General features: G+C 35.0%; 1 protein-coding gene across 4 annotated transcripts in view; it reads right to left on the bottom strand.

Moving 5' to 3' along the window:
* The window catches only part of Eri1 (exoribonuclease 1), a 28,303-nt gene extending 16,554 nt beyond the window's left edge, over positions 1 to 11,749 (bottom strand). Inside the window, exons 1-6 of one of the 4 annotated variants that reach the window (XM_078031320.1) lie at positions 11,397 to 11,749; positions 6,937 to 7,115; positions 5,889 to 6,013; positions 3,699 to 3,909; positions 2,511 to 2,594; positions 916 to 1,025 (exon numbers count right to left, since the gene is read on the bottom strand). In XM_078031320.1, the coding sequence (XP_077887446.1) occupies positions 916 to 1,025; positions 2,511 to 2,594; positions 3,699 to 3,851 (347 nt within the window). In that variant the 5' untranslated portion in view covers positions 3,852 to 3,909; positions 5,889 to 6,013; positions 6,937 to 7,115; positions 11,397 to 11,749. Of the gene's footprint in view, positions 1 to 915; positions 1,026 to 2,510; positions 2,595 to 3,698; positions 3,910 to 5,888; positions 6,014 to 6,936; positions 7,116 to 8,792; positions 8,930 to 10,834; positions 11,123 to 11,396 lie in introns of those variants that run through there. The other 3 variants (XM_078031319.1, XM_040268147.2, XM_078031318.1) reach the window with 3 other exon arrangements.
* Positions 11,750 to 13,436: the final 1,687 nt, after the last annotated feature.

Genomic DNA, 13,436 nt, shown 5'->3' with positions numbered 1-13,436 from the left:
GTACAAACCATCTACATTTTAAAACAGAAATTATTTGGGATTTTCTTCTTCAACCTTATTGGCATTATGGCAGAGGAGTTGCTCTTGCACAATGCCTGTAATCCTGGTTTTAATCTTTCTGATCTTCCCGTTTAGCCTTTCACTTAACAAATGCTTGTTGGGCATATACTTTGGGCTCAGCATTTAAGCATTGTGGAAGACTATTGGTTAATAAAAATCCTTACCCTAAAATAATTTTTAATTTCCTTGCAAAAATAAGTCCTACATGAATAAACATTAGATATAAGAATATGTAGTCAGAATGAAATACATCATATAGGGTATAAGACTTTAACAAACAACGTGAAATGTAAAATCTGGGTAAAAAGACTACGTTAAGGCTTTGAATAATGACAAAGAAATAATGAGAAAGAGATTCTCAGCAGACAGGAAAACATGAAGTACACAAAGAAAGCATATACCATGTAAATTCATGGGTAGCCTGACTAAAAATGAATAATGGCAGGTGGATTAGGCTAAATGGATACAGTGGGATGAGAAACCTTGAATGCCAAGCTGAACTTCTGCAAGAAGACAAATGTGTTTAAAATCAGTTTTAGGAAAGACATTTAGTTTCACATATTAATATTTATCTTTCTAGACTTCTAGTCTTTCATAACTTCTAGCAATGTTATCATTGCTTTCCCTCCTCTTTGATCTCTAGGATTCAAAATTTAAGTAGGAGTAAAATTAAGAAAGGGAAAATACTATCTCCTATGGGATGACTCTAGAGCCTTTAGCAAATATTTATTTATTGAAATATTTTAATAAATATTTTTATTTATTAAAGGCCCTAGAGTGGCATCCTAAGTTAAATAAGGTAATTTTTAATCCTAAAAAATAATTTTTAAAAAGGTAAATTCCCTAAATACTTACCCATCTGTTAATATGCAATATTTATACTTTGTTCCTAATTCCTTCAATTTCATCCAGTCAATTACTTTTTTCAGTACCTGAGGAAAAGTATCAGCTCTGTCAACCTGATCCTGAAGAAATACAAGTAAAATATGTAAAAATTAAGACAACCACTTATAGTCCTACAAAACACCCTGACATATACAAGAAGAAAATTATCAATAAGAGGATGGCTTATTTGTTTTAAATTCTTCATAGTTTCCTTCAGTTAGATAGATCTACCATCTAAATAATTAAAAATTGTTTATAGCCAAGTAGTAGATATTACTTTCAACTGAGGTATATAATTCTCCCAAAATTAAGACCTAAGACCATCCCCAATGGTTCTCTTTTTAGAGGCCTTAACCTAGTAGCTTACTGATTCTCAGAGTAGAAAAAAGGGCAATCTCTTATCTGCTCAAAGCCATAGCCTATGAAGTGGTCTTCCCAACTCAAGTCTCACACCTTTACACACCACACTATATACACACTGCTGCCAAACTGGACTTACTAAAATGTAAATCTGACCTACTCTATCACTCTCAATATCTTCCAGACACTCTTCAAGGCTTTGGGATAAAAGGACACACAAGAGCTTTCATGATCTGATTTGCCTCTGGCTACCTAGACCATTTTTTCACTAGCCCATGCACATTTGAGCCATCCTGAACTATATGTATCTGCTGTTTCACAAGTGAAATGCTCAACCCTCCTTCCTGTTTACTTACTATCATGACTCAGTCAAAGATCACCAACATGAGGAAGCTTTTCCTAGGATAGCCCTCTACACATACAAAAATCCTTTTTATAGATGCCCACAATACCCTAATAAAATACTATTTTGTCACTCTTCCTAATTACGTGGATTATTTTGTCTGACTTATAGATCATAAGAAAGATGAAGACAGAGACTGACTAGACTGATTCCCTAGTTCTATAACATATATTTCAGTAGATAATCAAATATGTGTGGAGTAGATAAATGGATGAACGAAGGGCCTACTTATTAGAATACTACAACAAAAAAAAAATCACACTAAAAAACAAATTAAGGTACATATACAGTCAAGTTGTACACACATACATTCTAAACCTTATCTTCAAGTACAGCACAATAATACTGACTTTGCTAATGCTCCATTTTACACAGGAAATCTTTAGATGCACAATTACAACTCCATAAAAGAAAAGTAAAATGTGCTTTTTGTTTCTGAGATGCAGGTCTCACTATCTTGCCCAGACCAAATGAGAACTCCTGAGCCCAACACATCACACCTCAGCATTCTGTGTAGCTAGGGCCAAGCCCTCATGCCAAGTTCTAAGTCTTTTTATTATAATGTGAAAGATCTTTACCAAGTAAGGAAAACATTCACAGTCTAGTTAGTCTGTATCTTCAGTATCCTTACAGTCTGGAAGTCAGGAGGATAGGCAGAATAAGCCAGTGGTCACAATACAGTTAAGAAAAAAGACTTGCCAGAAATTGTTCATAACAATGACTTTTTAAAAACATCTATAAAATAAATCCCAAATTAAAAAACGTCTTTCAAACTTTAGAAAAAGGAACACAAAATTATAACCTGAGTAATTCCAGTAAGACTGATGCAGAAATCAGAAAGCTGAGTGTTAATCTCTGGTCTTACATATTGCTGAAATGTATCTTCCTAAAGAAAAGGATAACAAGTTAAAAATATGACCCAATATATGACAGACCCTACACAACAAATTCAGTCACCAGAATTATCAGGTAATTGTTTATTTGTGGTACTGGGGATTGAACCCAGAGCCACTCGACTACTGAGCTACACACCTAGCCTTTTTGTAGACAAGGCCTTGCCAAATTGCCCAAGCTGGCCGTGAACTTATTGCCTCGAACTCCCAAATCACTGGGATTATGGAAGAGCTCTCAACAGAAAAAGCCATTCATTTTCATGCAAAGCCTTTTTATACTTACTGCCAGTGTGTTGGTGGCAATAGAGTTATTACAGAAGTGATTTTCAGATAGATAAGATGTTCCGATATATACTCACTCAGATTATATAAAAGTACTATTCTGGGGAATTTATTCTATGATTTCTTGAACTATGAATGTACTAATAATAATTATCTAAAGCATACATACTATGTTGCTTAGAAACCAAGGTTATAAGAGCTGTTTCCTCAATAAACTTTCCATCAAAAAGATGGCCAGTTATTTCTATAAATTGTCATTTTTAAAGATTAGTTAAAACCACCTGTGACGCTTTTTAAAAAAAATATGCTGATGTCAGGGGCCCTATGACAGAAACTAAACTAGCACCTCTGGGAATAGAACCAAACATCTGTTGGGTTTTTTTGTTTGTTTTAGTTGTAGTCAGAATACCTTTATTTTATTTATTTGTTTTGATGTTGTGCTGAGGATAGAACCCCAGAGCCTCAAAACATGCAAAGTAAATGCTCTACTAACTGAGCTACAAACCCAGCCTAAACATTAGTTTGATTTTGTTTTTTTTTTTGTTTGTTTTTTCCTCCCCAAGTGGTTTTGATATATACTGAGATACAAGCAAACAAAAAACACTATTATAATGTTAGCTACTGGAAAGGGGGAGAAGCTATTTCCACTATTGTTTGATTATAGTTTTTTTTTTTCTGTTAAGCTAATATAAGAGCAAAAAGCTCACTTTAAAATTCTATTCTAGCTAAAATGGCAAATGAGACCCTCCAACTTAGTAGTGAACACCAAAATAGTTGCTGCTAAAAATAAAATGAAGATATAACAATTCACTTACTATTTGCAAGGTATGAGTATTCAATAAAACAACAGGAAACTCAATTATTTCATGTATGAACTCAGGTGGATTACCCTCTTCACAAGTGGCTTCAAAGTCAATAATACAAATGTAGTCATAGTAACTATCAGCACAACTGCTCTCTTTCAACATTAGCTTCTGCTTCTTATAATAGTTTTTCAGTCTCTTCTTTAATACATCCTTTACACCTCTAAGTAAAAGAATAAAAAACTTACTTAGGTGAATTTTACAGTCAAAATTCCGAACTCTTACCTGCTGGCAATAGGTTGAACACTGACAGTCATGGCATACTTTAGCTAAATTGCAAAGTAAGACTCAAAGCTAAATCAGAAAAATGCATAAAACAACATCAACATTTTCCTTCACAAGTAACAGTTCATTTTAATGGTATAGAAGAGCATTTCTCTAATATATATTTGGTATTTTAAATCATAAATTTTGTCAGCCTATACCACTAACTCAGCCATACTGCCTTATCTATTAAGATGACATGATATAAAAACTAAAAACTAATATTGAATCATTCTGTTGGCCATATACGTTTGAGAGATAAAAATTTAAGTAAATTGAACATACTCTACTATCTCCTCCTTTCTTTTGGCATTTATAGTTTAGACAACTAAAAACTCCATGTGATACAAAAGCATTATGAGCCTAGAACATAAAGTTGACTATCTGTATAACTAATTTAGCAATACCATCCTAAGAGTAAACTATAATCCACAGAACATTATCATAGAAGTTTCTTAAATTACCTTGGGGAAAATATAATCTGGAAATTTCAATATTTCACAAAGCTTTAAAATACATATTCTACAAATGAGTAGGGGAGAAAGGAAGGGTCCTCCTACATAGATAACAATGGTTGATAAACAGTGATCACATATTCAAACAATATGTATTTCTTCAATAACTTAAAAATGTCACAGCCAGTGCTTATGTTTCCTTCACTGTTACTTGGCTCAATAATGAACCGGCCTACAAATAAATACAAAACTGTAGTAAAAATAAAAGGCTCTAGCTTATAATTAATATTTAGTTGCCAAGTAAGGTATTTTGGTCACATTGCCAGTTAGGAACTTTAAGAAAGGTTTTTGTATTTTTGTTTTCTTTTTTGCCTGTATTCCTTTCTTAAGTTCAACAAAGCAGTGACAAAGGAATCCTACCCATGATAACACTGATAATCAACTAGTTGGTTGTTTTAAGACAAAATGTTTTATGGGATTTTCCAAATCACTGAAACCTAACAAGCAAATTCTTCAACCCCTTTCATTTTAAGTCATTGTAAGTGACCTCTGTTACTTCAGAGTACTTTGTCTTAAAATTTCTTTTCCTTTTTGTTTTGTTTATTTGTTTCCAGGGGGAGAAACCATACTAACTAAATGGCTACCTGAAAAACCAAACAGTAGTGCAAACATATAACTAAATACTCAGGATAAAAACCTGTCATCCTTAATATCTCCCTTGCTCCCTCTCATACTCAACCACTTTTACTAATTCCAACTTCAAAAAAAACATTCAGAATCTGGTTTTCCTTAATTCTCTTTGCTATAGCTCCCATCAGCTTCTTGCACTATAGCAAATTCGTTCGTTACCTTACTTAAGAACTGAGCATCAATGCCAACTTCCTACCCAACCATCTTTACAGGTCCATTCTTTTTACTTGGTAAAATGTAAACTTCAGTATAGTGCTCCTCACACTGCTATGACCTATCATTTCAGTATCACTGTTAAACATCCCTGCATCCCCACTGCACACCAGTATATCAGATACTGCAGACAAAACATACTATAGGCCCTGGCCTCAATATGTGGTATGTTTTCATGTTCTGTAACTGGTTTATAGTAGTTTTTTTAAAAAGGCAAATCATATAACAAAAAAAAATCTAAAAACAGGAATCAAAAGATTTTTAGTCAAAATTTTCTTCACAAATGGTGTCAAATATTTCTTCACAAAAAAAAGCCTGAAATATCCTCCTCTAGCCATTTTGTGTTTGTTACAAATGTCACCTTCCTGAATTCCTGAGAAACACACTCTCCTGTATCCTTGTGCTGCACTTGGCCAGGCCTCCAATATAGTACTGGCCACTCTGTACTGTAATTATTTATTTTTGTGTTTTCCTAAAAGACTGTGAGATTTCCAAAGCAGGGAAACATATCTGTATTTACCTTTATAACTTCAATGCCTAGTGTAGTGCTTAGAATTCAATACAGGCTTGTTGAATAAATGTATAAACATACATCTAGATCTCTAGCTCCCATGTAAGCCAGAAGCAAGCAAATGATCTTCACACCTGGGAAGGATAAAAATTTTGCTCAGAAAGTCTTCTGTAGGCTATAGAGTGGACCTTCATAGTAGAAAGAGTCAGGGAAAAATGAAGTCAAAAATTTCTTCACAAATTATGATACAGACAATTTAGAAGGGAAAAAAATTATGTGTGCTCTTCTGAAAAGTAGTGAAGCTCTATCTTAAAGCAAAGAGGAGGAATTCTACTGAGATAGGAATAAGGATTTAATACCTTTTCATCTATCACATACAATTTCTTTCTTGATGCCTAGCAATTCTACTGTTCATTAAAAATCTATACATTTTTCTGGACTCCAAGTCATTCCTTTCCTATACTCAAGAAAAAAGTAATTTGCTTTATAAAATATATTAAAAATTTAGGTATGTGTTTATCTCACTAAAAATACAGAAACAGCTATCTAAGCTACATTTTTTCTCTTTCAATACACAGTGAAATATAATACACACAATCATTCTGTATTAGTTTTAGAAGTTAAAACAATAAAAAAAATTTCTGAAAAATGAATGATTTCTTTAAATTACCTGGTTTCAGACAATTCTCCTTACAAAAACAATACAAATGGCCAAAGAAAAATAAAAACAAAAATATTCAACATCATTAATAAGATATAACTATCCATCAAGTAAACAAAGCAACCATACAAAAATTTTAAATGTATTTGTTTTGGTTAGATAGACTCCTAGCTATGCTAGCAGATATTCCTGGATTTCGATTGAATAGTGTTATTTTATCATTTAAAAGACTGATAGAAATAGAGTTGCACACAAAGATTTATGTACAAGAATATCAATTACAATTCTTACTTGAATTGTCAATTGTTATTCAAGTATGAATACAGATAATTTTTTTCAGTATTTTCACAATTTCCTAAGGTGAGCATGTAATTTTTTAAAGTTATTTTTAGTTACCTGGTTTCAAGCTTGAATTCTGAAAGCTTAGCTCTGAGTTCTTCCTTACTCATTCTATTAATACAGCCATTTGTAATAGCAATCTCTTTGTAAACTGGGTCACTGAAATCACTTCCATTGGAGGTAATGAACTTAGATCCTTTTGTTTCTTGGCCATCAAACCTACATCGATGCTTTTTCTGTGGGAAAAAAAAGTAGGGAGAGGATACAGCTTATCAATAGTACAAACATCTTATATCTAAAGACTCAAACTCCTGAGGCATCTTCATGCTACATATTCAAGGAAAAGCACCCATTGCAGCTTCTGGAGGGAGGACAGGATGAAAAATATATTTCAAAATAATTTATCCTTCTCTGAGTCATGAGGCTCCTCAAAGGAGATGAAGCTAAGCAAAAAGGTGTTGGAGTCAGAGCCACCTGAGTACAGAATCTGAGCTGATCATTTACTAGCAGCATAATCTTGGGTGGTTACTTATCAGCTTTTGCTCTTAAATTTCCTCACCCATAAAGTAAAAGTGTATTTATCTCAAATGGTATTTAGTAACCATAACAGTAAATAGTATATGGGCAGAATTATTATAAGCATGCAATAAGACCATATATAGCAAGTTCCTAATACCATATCCAGCAGTGATTATTAATAAATGGCAACTTTATTTATTATCATCACAGGCAGTAAAAGAGACCTTTTTATAAACTTACAAAATAGCTAATTTTTAAATGAACTTTCACACTATACATGTGTAAGTCAGTGACTTCCTGACTGAATCTTTTAATTCAATCCAATATAAAAACAAAATATGCTATAAATCTAACTCAAAACTTCCTAGTATAGGGCTGGGGCTATAGCTCAGTGGCAAAGCGCTTGCCTAGCATGTGTGGGGCACTAGGTTCGATCCTCAGCACCACGTAAAAATTAACAAATAAAATAAAGGCATTCTGTCTATTTACAACTACAAAACAAAATTAAAAAAAAAAAAACTTCCTAGTACCAAAACAAAGGTACTGTATTCAGTTTTAAAACTCAAAAAAAATTTTTTTAACTTTTTTCAAGTCACACATATCCAATAATTCAGAACTATAGTTAAGGTATTATAAACCTATTCTCATTTTAAGTCTGTTACATGACTTAATTCTATTCTCTCTACGGATAAACCCAAACTACAATCATGTTATGCTCCAAAGATTCATTTATAATCCAATTATTTCCCCTATGTAAGGTTTCAATATTAGCTGTTTCAGAATTTCCAAAAATACTTTGATACTATTAACATATTAATGCTTATTAACTTAGTCAAAATTTACTACACTATTCCCATGTGAACTCTGAATTACAGACTAAGGAGGGATAACAGCAAAAAGCCTCCATCCCTGGCTTAGAATTACTCCAATGGTTCAGGGGCTATTTCTCACTCTAAACTCTTACTTTAATGCAATACATATTTATTGGAAATGTAATGCTAGTTACTGTGCCAGAGTGCTCATTCTCATTTCCTTTGAGGAAGGGGTTAGCAATTTCACTGTACGAATTCCATAAATAGGATTAAGCATGAGATTCCTAGTTAACAATCATTTCAAAATAAAAACAAATTTTATTATATTGCTTTTTTGACTAACAAAATAATTAGCTTTTAATACATTAAATTTATAAAAGATACCTGGCTACTGTCTTTACAATTAAACAACATAATTTATTCTTTTGTATTAAAACCTACACTGAATTTTACGTCCCATCTTACTAAAACAAACTCTCACATAGTTTAAGCAAATTTTCTCTTTGGATAAATCCATTCTCAGATTCACTTGGAATTCTTATGTAAAACTACAGCAACAAAATTTACTACAAATTAACACACCTCTTCTACATATGCTACAAATCATGACTTTTATGAAGACTGGTTTCTGCTCCTACAACCAACTGCAGACCTCTTGTTTCAGTGAAGTTCTGAGCACAGTCAAGGTCTTCCTCTCAGTGATTAGTGTTTCTTCAGTTCTAGGACACAAGTTAATCCACCAAGAAACAGAAAGAAAAATTTGAAACCCCATGTATACTATTAATCTGCAAAAACACATTCATTTACTAAATTGAGATTGGAACTGCCTTCTGCTCCAGTCTCTATGTCCATCTGTCAAATGTCACTTACAGTACTAGCCATAAACAAAAGAGGGAGATGGATTCTGCAATAAGAAGAGAAAGATTCACCTCACAGAACGGTTAACATTAAATATTCCAAAATTGCTATCCTTTTTTATTTGTACTGAGAAGGGGATGATAGTTTGATCTCTAAAAGTTTGGTTTTTTAAATGAACACAATCTATTGTTTCAAGATATAAAGTATGGTTTAAAAATAAGCTTCAAAGTAACTGCTTATCAAAAAGTATCTTTTTCTGTTAAGAAAATCTGAAAACAGTGTCTTAGTGTTTCCATAATTTTGTTGCAAAAAAACTACATTAACCTATTTGCATCTATACATTAAAAAAACACAACTTATCTTGATTAAAATTCTTCCAAAATAAGAGTTCTGATAAAATTTGAACCTACCTGGTAAAACATAAAAATGCAACAGCTTTTATTAATCTACAAAAGCATCAAAAACTAGTAATAATGGAAATTTACTAGCTGAATATCAACAAAAAACAACTTTGCTTTTGATTGGAAAAAAAAAGTCTGTTCATTTATTTAGAGCATCCAACAATAAATTTTTAACAAATATGAATATGATGGTCATTAAAACAATCTGGAACATATGGAGGCCTCAAATAGCTAAACTTAAGAAGTTTCAAAACTTTCAAATTAATGAAGTATAATCAAACACACTTCTCTTATTAAAGTAAACTTTTGAAAAAAATTTTTTTAAACTGACTTAGATGATGTTACTTACAAAATCTATCTCAGAATAAAGGAGGTGGTGGGGTGGAAAAGTTCTCCACAGGGCACAAGGAAGTCCTCTTTGAGAATGAGACAGCTTTGCAAAGATCCAGAGGAAGAGTATGCTGGGCAAGAGAACCTATAAAGACCCTTAAGGAGAACCACCTTCCATTGTAAAAAAAAAGACAATGAAGCTAGGGGCTCAACGCAGGAAAAAAGGATGACTGTGTGAGATAAAACTAGCAACAGAAAGGGATACGATCCTGCGGGCACCCAACAGAAGGAATGGAATAGTCACCCAAATTCAGATTATTAAAAGATCATTATGCTGTACGCAGAAACCAACTCATACATGCAAGGAGCAAAAGACCTAGGAATCCTCTTGCAAATACTCACTTTGTAAGGGGCTCAACAATGATCCGTTATTACGAGGTAAAGACCAACTTCAGCATTATTTACAATGTACGGCGCTAATCAAAAATAATCATCTCCAATAAATAAGACGAATAAGTTTTAAGCTTGCTTTACATGTTTGCCAATGTGACTAAGATCCAAGAGTGAGATGTCAAATCATTAGGAAAATCAATCACAGACTATAGGTCTATGAGATGATAGAAGAAAATGGGCAGAAATGGGAGGCGAAGACTAGGCAGGCAGACAACACAGTCATGTTCTGTGAAGGCTGTGAGGAAGGAGGCAGGCTTCAAGAGACATTTCCAGAGCAAATGGTACTATTTAAAAAACAAAACAAAACAAAACTTCCCAATTACTGATGATGGAATGGCAGCAGCAACAGTGAACGCAGAATGTTTAGCGCAGAATTCCCACCCAGAACTTACAAAACCACAGTCCACACAACTTCTCTTCTGGACCACTTACACCCATCCTGATTGGGCCCTGAGGGGTCAATGACAGGCGCCCCGAGCTGGGGACCCGGCATGCCTGGGGCAGCGGTTTAAGCTGCACAGCAGGAGAAAAGGGATGCCCAGGGGCGACCGGGGCCGAGGGGGACGCGGGCCCAGCGCTCACCTCGCGAGGCGCGTGCTGCGGATCCTCCCCACCCTCCGGCTGCGGAGCCTCCAGCTGCGAGAGCGCCACGGCCTCGCCGCTAGGCTGCCCACTCTGCTCTTCCTCCATGCGGGCTCTCACGCCAGAAGCCAGCTGCTGGAGGCACACACTCGCTCACTCCCCACCAAGCCCCAAAGCTGGGCTTTTCTCCGTTGAAAAACCACCCAGCTCGCGTTCCCGCGGCCGCCACACAAACTCCAGCGGACACCTCCCACTTCCGGGAGCGTGTGGCGTCCGCACGCCGCGCAGGCGCAGTGAGCTGGCGCGCGCGGGACGAGAGCGCAGCTGCCAAGGGCGGGAGCGGGAAGAAGCCGGAGGCGCGAGCTGGGAAGCGAGTGGGCGTGGACAAACCGCGCGCTGCCAGGGGGAGGGTAGAGAGGAAGACCCTGTAGCTAGACGCAAATCATCTGAAAAAAAAGTCGTCCGTCAGCATTTCTTGAGGGAGGAGGCAGGGACATCACAAAGAAAAGGCTTTTCTTCCATTACATACACAATTTAAGAAATAATTTACAAGACTTCTTACCTTGCAGCAAGAAGAGAAAATGGGTCTGCAGTTGATGTCCCGCTCCAAAAATTAGAAAACCGAACAACATGTAGATAACAACTCTTTTTCTGACGTTAGACAACAGACTGTTCTGGATTGTTTGCCTGAGAGAAGAGAAACAAAACAAGATGAGCACAGCGCATGCCTCCTGGACTTTTTGCCTACTGGCAACTGTCAGTCTGGTTCAGGGAAAGGAAACTCATAACTAAGGTCTCACTGAGCTGGGAAGACAGGAGTAGAGTTTAAGAAATTGGAAGAGGACACGTTGGTTGCACTTTTAGGGGAGCAGAATTCTGGATAGGAATGAATAACACGTAAAGAGCTTCAAAACCCTGCATAAGAGTATCTGAAATTTTAACTGAATGAAAATGAGTGAATATATCATGTGAAGCTCCACAAGGCCAGGAAAGAACAATTATTGTAGAGCAGTAAGTCAATTAATAGCTCACACAGGACTGGAAGTCCTTTGAGTTCCAGGCAACCAAGTCCAGAAACTTTGCTGACTAACAGGCAACTTGCAGTAGATACCCTACAAGTGTCATGCCTCAGTAGTGGGATAAACTTGTCCCGGATTGTAGGAATCAAAAGTGAATTAATGCACCCTTCAGAAGCTTAAAAACAAACCCTGAAAGGGTCAAACTACTCAGTAAGAAAATTAACTGCTTGCAGGAACAAAGTCTAATCCTTTATAACGACCACAAAAATAATAAAATTTAAGATTCAACAACAGATTCAAATGTCAGCCATCCAATCAAAAATTAACAGACATGTCAAATGCTAGGAAAATATCTTATAAATCAACAGAAGCACATACAGAAGTGATAATAGTGATGGCATTAACAGAGAAAGGCTTTAAACATGTATTGTAAATGTGATAAATATTCTCAAGGATTTAAAAGAAAATATGATTGAGAAATCAGAGAGACTTAAAAAGAAGCAAATAGAATTTTCTGGAGCCAAGTATGGTAGCACTGCTTGTAATCTCAACTACTAGGCTGAGGTGGGAAGATTGCAAGTTCTAGCCAGACTGGGCAATTTAGTGAGACCTGTCTCTCAGAATAAAAAGGACTGGGGGTGTGACTGAACACTGAAAAGTGACCCTGGGTTCACTCTCTAGTGCTACCAAAACAAACAAACAAACAAACAAAAACTTGGAAATGGGAAATACAATATCAGAGATAAAAATTTCTCTCGATGGATCAGTAGCACATTAGGAGGTGCAAAAAAAATTAATGAATTTGAAAACAGCAATAAAAACAATTCAAAATGACCCACACAAGGAAAAAGACTGAAAAAAGAATGAATAGAACCTCAGTAACTTATGGCACAATATAGAGAAGCCTAACATATACATAATTGCAGCCCCAGAAAGGAAATGGAGATGAACCAAAAAAAAAAAAAAATCAAAGAAATAATGAACAAAAGTGTCCCAAATTTGATGAAATCTATAAACTACAGATCCAAGAAAGTCAAAGAAGCCCAAATAGGATAGACATAATAGAGGATAGGAAAGGTAGCAGAATACAACAGTTACTAGTATGGCATTATGTAAAAATGTGGATGTGTAACGATGTGATTCTGCAATCTGTATTTGGGGTAAAAATGGGAGTTCATAACTCACTTGAAGCTAATGCATGAAATATGATATGTCAAGAGCTTTGTAAGGTTTTGAACAACCAATAAAAAAAAAAAGGATAGACATAAAAGAAACTATACCCTGGCATATCATAAAGACATTGGTAAAAAATAGAAAGAAAATTTTAAAAGGAACCAGAAGGAGACAAAAGGAAATTAATTACATGCAAAGGAATCATAATTTTCGTAGACTTTTCATTAGAAACCATGCAAGTCAAAAGAAAATGATAATAGTAAAAAAAATTTTTAAAACCCCAAATCTTTAAAATAAACAAAAAGAACCCTGTCAACCTGGAATTTTATACTAAAGTAAAAATAAAATCTATAAAATATAGGGGAGGGGGGATAGTAGGGGATAGGAAAGGTAGCAGAATACAACAATTA

The sequence above is a fragment of the Ictidomys tridecemlineatus genome, chromosome 14 (genome assembly GCF_052094955.1).
Source record: "Ictidomys tridecemlineatus isolate mIctTri1 chromosome 14, mIctTri1.hap1, whole genome shotgun sequence".
Taxonomy (NCBI): domain Eukaryota; kingdom Metazoa; phylum Chordata; class Mammalia; order Rodentia; family Sciuridae; genus Ictidomys; species Ictidomys tridecemlineatus.
Note: the sequence above shows the minus strand (reverse complement) of the source record. Positions and strands in the feature narration are given on the sequence as shown.